The sequence below is a fragment of the Nycticebus coucang genome, chromosome 12 (assembly GCF_027406575.1).
Source record: "Nycticebus coucang isolate mNycCou1 chromosome 12, mNycCou1.pri, whole genome shotgun sequence".
NCBI lineage: Eukaryota > Metazoa > Chordata > Mammalia > Primates > Lorisidae > Nycticebus > Nycticebus coucang.
This window is the reverse complement of record NC_069791.1, coordinates 71,416,886-71,423,070: the sequence shown is the minus strand read 5'-3', so window position 1 is coordinate 71,423,070 and position 6,185 is coordinate 71,416,886. Positions and strand designations below refer to the sequence as shown.

Here is a 6,185-nt window from a genome sequence, read left to right as displayed (position 1 = left end):
ACATCACAGCTCACAGCAACCTCCAACTCCTGGGCTCAGGCGAGTGTCCTTCCTCTGCCTCCCAAGTAGCTGGGACTACAGCGCCTGCCACAATGCCGGGCTATTTTTTGGTTGCAGCCATCATTGTTGTTTGGCAGGTCTGGGCTGGATTCAAACCCACCAGATCAGGTGTATGTGGCTGGTGCCTTAGCCGCGTGAGCCACAGGTGCTGCGCCAAGCCTTTTTTTCTTTTTTGAGACAGAGTCTCAAACTGTTGCCCTGGGTAGAGTGCCACGGCGGCATAACTCACAGCAACCTCCAATTCTTGGGCTCAAGCAATCCTCTTGCCTCGGTTTTTCTATTTTAGTAGACAGGAGGTCTCACTTTTGCTCAGGCTTGTCTGGAACTGGTGAGCTCAAGCTATCCACCCTCCTTTACCTCCCAGAGTGCTAGAATTATAGGTATGAGCCACCCCACCTGGCCAAATCACCAAATCAGCTTTATTTTATAGTATCTTGGCAGGGTTGTAGGGGAAGTAGCATAGACAAAAAACATATTTTTGGTCTTACAATATGATTGGAAAATGTAAATAACTTTATCAAAAACAGATCATCCTGTTAAGGGTTTCTACTTAACTTCATTAACATGTTAAAACGTAAAAAGGGAAAGATCACAAGGATTTCTGCAGAGTTTTAAAAGATTAACTAGTCAAAGAGCTATTGGCAGAGGGAGCATGAAGAAAGGAATATTGTTTTGGGAAAGGAGAAGTAGTTGAGGAGGTCATTCTCGGAATGTTCCCCAGGCTGTGGAGACCCTGCTGCCTCACAGCCTGCTCTCCACACCTCTCTGCCTGAACCCACAACTGGGCCATGTGGAGACATTTCAGTAACTACTTCTCATCTCATTGAGGACACTGGGCAACCATGTGCTGGGTGGTGTTGGGGCCTCAGAACAGACTCAGGATCCACAGTGATCTCACAGGGTTGGGGTGCATGTGTTCTGCTCCCTTGTTGGTGAAAACCATAGAATTGGATCTCTCCTGGAACCTCTTTGGTTTCCACCCCCACAGGGTCCTGGCTCTATGGTTCCTCAACTACTTCCGCACAGAGGCCAACTGGCTTCTCCCACCTCTTCACTGGCCTGCCACACTTGCCCATGCTACCCTGTTGGTTCCACCTTCCTCTTTTCCAGGATTACATCTTGTGGGGCAACCCCTGCTTCCACCTCTCACTGTACCCGCCTCCTATCCAGGGTCTCCTGACCCCAGGTCTACCTTCCCAGAGTCCTATCCCATATACTCTCCAAGACCCAGGCATCAGGACCCCCAGCTTCTGTCTCCTCTGACAAGGCCAGCGATTCCTATCTGCTGGCCAGGCCTGGAGGCGACCAGGTGACAGTCCTGGCCATGGAGGGCCCCAAGAGTCGTTGGAAGTAAAAGCTGGAGCGCTGAGCTTGAGGATTCGGAATCGGAAGATATTCGTGAAGCTGGCGCTGGAGCACGGGTGAGGCACTGGCTAGCAGCGGGGCAGGGGAAAGGCGCGGTGCCCCAGCGCCAGGAGTAAGCGTGCTGTCTCCTTGGAAGAACAAGCTCTTCTGGCAGTTCCGGGGCCCGTCTGGCTAGTGGTCGCGGAGGGCGCAGGAAGCCGGGCAGCCGCTGCTGAGCTTGGCGTTGCCGCTGTTCCGCGGCCGCCTGGGCAAGCTGCTGCCCTTCGCGCACCCTTCCGCACTGGGGTGAGCCCCGGCCCAACCTTCCGGCGCGGTCGGTCTCTGGCCACGCCGCCCCTGCCCTAAACTCTGTCCCCAGTGATCGCCACAGGCGGACGGTCTTGTGGGACTTGTCCAGATTCTCAGACACCAGCCCCCGCGCCCCCTGTTCGGCTCGCAGTGGGGGCCGAGATTCCAGTGCGGCGGAGCCCGCAGCCCAGCCGGGCGCAGGTGGACCAGCTGCACGCGCTCCGAGGGGAGCGACTCAGACAGCTGTTCCCGGAGCACAAGGCGTGCTACAGCGTCCCTGCCCAGAGGCGCCTAATTTCTCACATAGGCGCGCTACAGGTGCTCCGCCCCACCAGTCCCCGCCGCGGATGCGGGTGACGGAGTGAAATTAAGGGTAGGAAACCGACCAGAGACATTTGTATATTTGTGCACTATTGGGGGGAGGTCCTGGGGCTCGGTAGCGGCCGCAGAGCCTGTGTCATTGGCTCCTAGGTGGCTTTGACACTTTGAGAGACAAGCCAGCAGGTGGGGGGCATGTCAGGGCCCAGCCCAGCCACACTGGAGAGCCAACGGTCTTTGTTGGGCTCCTGTCCCCCTCCAGCGCCAGAGACCCCCTGTACCGGCTGGCCTTCTGTCCACTCCCTCAGGCACCCAGGCGCCACCTCTCACACACCCTGCACCGCCTCCCGGCCCCACCCAACCTGCCCAGACCTACAGACTGAGGAAGTTCAAAGATCAGTCTGAGAAGGAGCCTGGGGACATCCGGGGCTCCAGATCCTCACATTCACACACCTGGACACTTACTGCCAAAGACACCCCACGGTTCTGGGAGGCCATCTGTAACTCTGCCAGGCCCCAAGAGCTGGGCTTCTCCAGCGAGGAAGTGTTCCCAAGCTCTTACCCAAACCTTCACCCGAGTCCTGCTGGCAGAGGGGAGCTACTAGGATGGACGTCTCCACAGCCTCACCACCCTCTGCCACCTCAAAAACTCCACAGAAGCAGCATCTAGAAACAGTGGCCGCCTACCAGTTTGTGCTCACTTTCCTCTTCATGGGTGAGAAGGGACAGGAGTAGGTGTCTGGGGTCTGCCAGGGGGGAAGGGCCTCCAGAAAGGGTGGTTGGCCTGGGGGCCATGGGACCCCAGGGAGAGGGTGAGAGGGGATGGCGGTGTATTCAGTGAGGGCCAAAGGGAGGGGAGCGGCTGGATGGAAAGGCTGAGTTTCAGAAGCAAGCTAATTATTTTCTAATCTTTCCCCAGGTCCTTTCTTTTCTCTTCTTGTCATCTTCCTCCTCTTCACCTCACTCTGGTCATTCTCTGTTTTCTACTTAGTGTGGCTCTACCTAGACTGGGACACACCTGAGCAAGGTGAGCCTGGACAGGGGCCCAGGAAATGAGAAATGCAGGGCAGGGCAGGGCCAGTTACCCCCAGGGATTCTCCCACTCTTATCTCTTTGCCCTCAGGTGGAAGGCGTTCTGAGTGGTTAAGGAACTGGACAATTTGGAAGCACCTGAGGGATTATTTTCCGATCAAGGTGACGGTCAGCTCCAGACAGACTGCTCCCTCCCACCTCCCACACTGCTCCCCCTTCCCTATGGAAGATCCTGAGCCCAAGCTCAGGCAGTGGACAATGGTAGATGGTGTCCAAGAGAGGGCCCTTGATCCCACCCTAGGACCTTGAACTCTGTAGGGGTGCAGGTCAAGTCTTTTCAGCTCATGTCTCACCTTCTCTGTCTCCTTCCCTGCATCTTGCCCATCACCCTAAAGCTGGTGAAGACAGTAGAGCTGCCCCCTGACAAGAACTACGTTCTGGGTGCTCACCCACACGGGATCATGTGCACCGGAATCTTCTGTAATTTTGCCACGGAGGCCAATGGCTTCTCCCAACACTTCCCAGGGATTCAGCCCTCGCTTGCTGGGCTGTCTAGTCTCTTCTGCCTTCCTGTCTACCGAGACTACATCATGTGCACTGGTGAGCCTCAGGCTGGATGGGAAGGGACAACCCCTGGCCAGGGTTTTCCCCCTGCACAATCGGAGCCCCACCCCCTGCTCCCCGCACTGCAGTCTCACAGCAGGCATCACTGAGTCGCTTCACTGTTGGGGCTCACTAACATGGAGATTGGGTGGGGGTTTGGAAGGGCCCATCTGTCCTATACTAAAGGGTGGATGAGAGGCCAGGGGCTCATAGAGGGAATGATGACCTACTCTTGCCTGCAGGAGCGTGTCCTGTCAGCCAACAGAGCCTAGATTTTATCCTGGCCCAGCCCCAGCTTGGGCAGGCTGTGGTCATTGTGGTCGGAGGTGCCCAGGAGGCCCTGCATTCGGTCCCAGGGGAGCACTGTCTCATACTCCGGAAACGTAAGGGCTTCGTGCGCTTGGCACTGCGGCACGGGTGAGTGGGCACGTAGGGTCTACTGGTTGAAACTCCTCAGCTCACCTGGAACTCTCCATTCTCTATGGGTCTGCACTCTCTCTCAGTCCCTAGACATCTGGGTCCCTATAGGGGCGACCGAGAGCCAAGTGTTGTGCCTTATACCTGGAGGCTCACAGCAGCCTCAGTGCCTTGCTCTGTGCCAAGCACTGTGCCCTCATAACCCTCCCTCTCAAGCAAGGCAGAGGCAGGGGCATAGAATAGATGGCAAGGCCCTTGGGCTTAAAAGCCCTGGATTCACTTGCTGACTTACCTCAAAAGCAAGACCTTGGACTTGTTTCTTTATCTGTGAAGTGGCTAATACCAGCTAGCCACAAAGTTATAGTGACAAAAACTGAATGAGAAAGTGAATAAGTGAAGGCCCACTACACAATTGTTCCTCAAGAAATGTGAGTCTCCGCTCAGTGCCTGTGGCTCAAGCAGCTAGGGCACCAGCCACATACACCAGAGCTGGCGGGTTTGAATTTAGCCCGGGCCGCCAAACAACAATTACAACTTAAAAATAGCTGGGCATTGTGGCCGATGCCTGTAGTGCCAGCTACTTGGGAGGCTAAGGCAAGAGAATCACTTAACCCCAAGAGTTTGAGGTTGCTGAGAGCTGTGACACCATGGCACTCTACCCAGGGCGACAGCTTGAGACTCAAAAAAAAAATGGAAATGTGAGTCTCCGCTGAGTGCAGTGGCACACACTTGTAATCCTACCACTCTGGGAGGCTGAGGCAGGTGGATTGCTTGAGGTCAGCAGTTCAAGACCATCCTGAGCAAAAGTGAGACCCTGTCTCTACTAAAAATAGAAAAATTAGCCAGGTGTTGAGGTGGGCGCCAGCTACTTGGGAGGCTGAAGCAAGAGGATCACTTGAGCCCAAGAGTTTGATGATGCCATGGCACTCTACCCAGGGCGACAGAGTGAGACTCTGTCTAAAAAAGAAAAGAAGGAAGGAAGGAAGGGTGAGTCTCTCATTCTAGATCTTTCTTTGTAGTCATATGCTTTGAAAGGCCCTAGGAAACGGCCTCATGAGGTATGGGGAGGGACTTGCAGCCCCCTGAGGTGCCCATCTTGGGGTGATTCAGCAGCTTGAGCACCCCTTCCCTCTTTCACCCCCTTCCCAGGGCCTCCCTGGTGCCTGTATACTCCTTTGGGGAGAATGACATCTTCAGACTGAAGGCTTTTGCCACTGGTTCCTGGCAGAATAGGTGCCAGATCGCCTTCAAAAAGCTCATGGGCTTTTCTCCTTGCATCTTCTGGGGCCGCAGTCTCTTGGCTAACTCTTGGGGGCTGTTGCCCTTTCCTGAGCCCATCACCACTGTGGGTAAGTGTCCACTTAAGGTGGGGGAGGCTGCAGGTGGCTCCGTGGACAGCAGGGTCCTCTCACTCACCTGTATCCCCTCTCCCTGCAGTGGGCCGCCCCATCCCTGTGCCTCAGCGCTCTCATCCCACCACAGAAGAAGTTGACCACTATCACACACTCTACATAAACGCTCTGCAGCAACTCTTCGAGGAGCACAAGGAAAGCTGTGGCATCCCTGCTTCTACCTGCCTCACTGTCATCTAGGTCTGATGGTCTGGCCTAGGCTGCCTGCTGAGCTCCTGAGCCCCTGACCCAAGACACTGAGATCTCCACATACTGCTGTGCTCCATCTGGAAGTGAGCAAGATAAGGCCAAATCCACCCCCATCTTGATGTGCTACAGAGTTGCTACCTCATGTTGGATAGAGACTCAACTCTGCATGTGGTATGACGATGGACAAGCCTCTTCCCTTTGCCCATTTTTGGCTGTAAATAAAGGTGTCTGCTTAGCTGAGAGCTGTCGGCCTCACAGAGTTGGAGGAAGGATGAAGAAGGACTGGTGAAGGGGCAGGTTTTGACAAGTGAGCAGGATTCAGGTGGGAAAAAAGTTAGGGTAGATAAGATGGTGGTACTGTGACCAAAAGCTGGGCTTGATCAAGGGCACTTAACAGAAGGAGGGATGTAATGATCTTCAGTGTAGAAACAGAAGAGCTACGTGCACAGCTTGCTCTGCACACCCTTCCCATCCTTTCTGGCTCTTTAGGGCTAGAAAGAT

General features: G+C 55.0%; 1 protein-coding gene across 2 annotated transcripts; it reads left to right on the top strand.

Moving 5' to 3' along the window:
• The first annotated feature begins 2,423 nt into the window (after positions 1 to 2,423).
• MOGAT3 (monoacylglycerol O-acyltransferase 3) lies at positions 2,424 to 5,944 on the top strand. Of its 2 annotated transcripts, none has more exons than XM_053554652.1 (7): positions 2,424 to 2,746; positions 3,023 to 3,058; positions 3,155 to 3,225; positions 3,459 to 3,663; positions 3,909 to 4,083; positions 5,233 to 5,432; positions 5,521 to 5,944. In XM_053554652.1, exons 1-7 carry the CDS (start codon positions 2,638 to 2,640, stop codon positions 5,673 to 5,675), a joined length of 951 nt encoding a protein of 316 aa, XP_053410627.1. In that variant the 5' UTR covers positions 2,424 to 2,637; the 3' UTR covers positions 5,676 to 5,944. The 2 variants fall into 2 exon arrangements, with proteins under 2 accessions (XP_053410627.1, XP_053410625.1); XM_053554650.1 differs by having other exon boundaries at positions 2,951 to 3,058.
• The last annotated feature ends 241 nt before the right edge of the window (positions 5,945 to 6,185 follow it).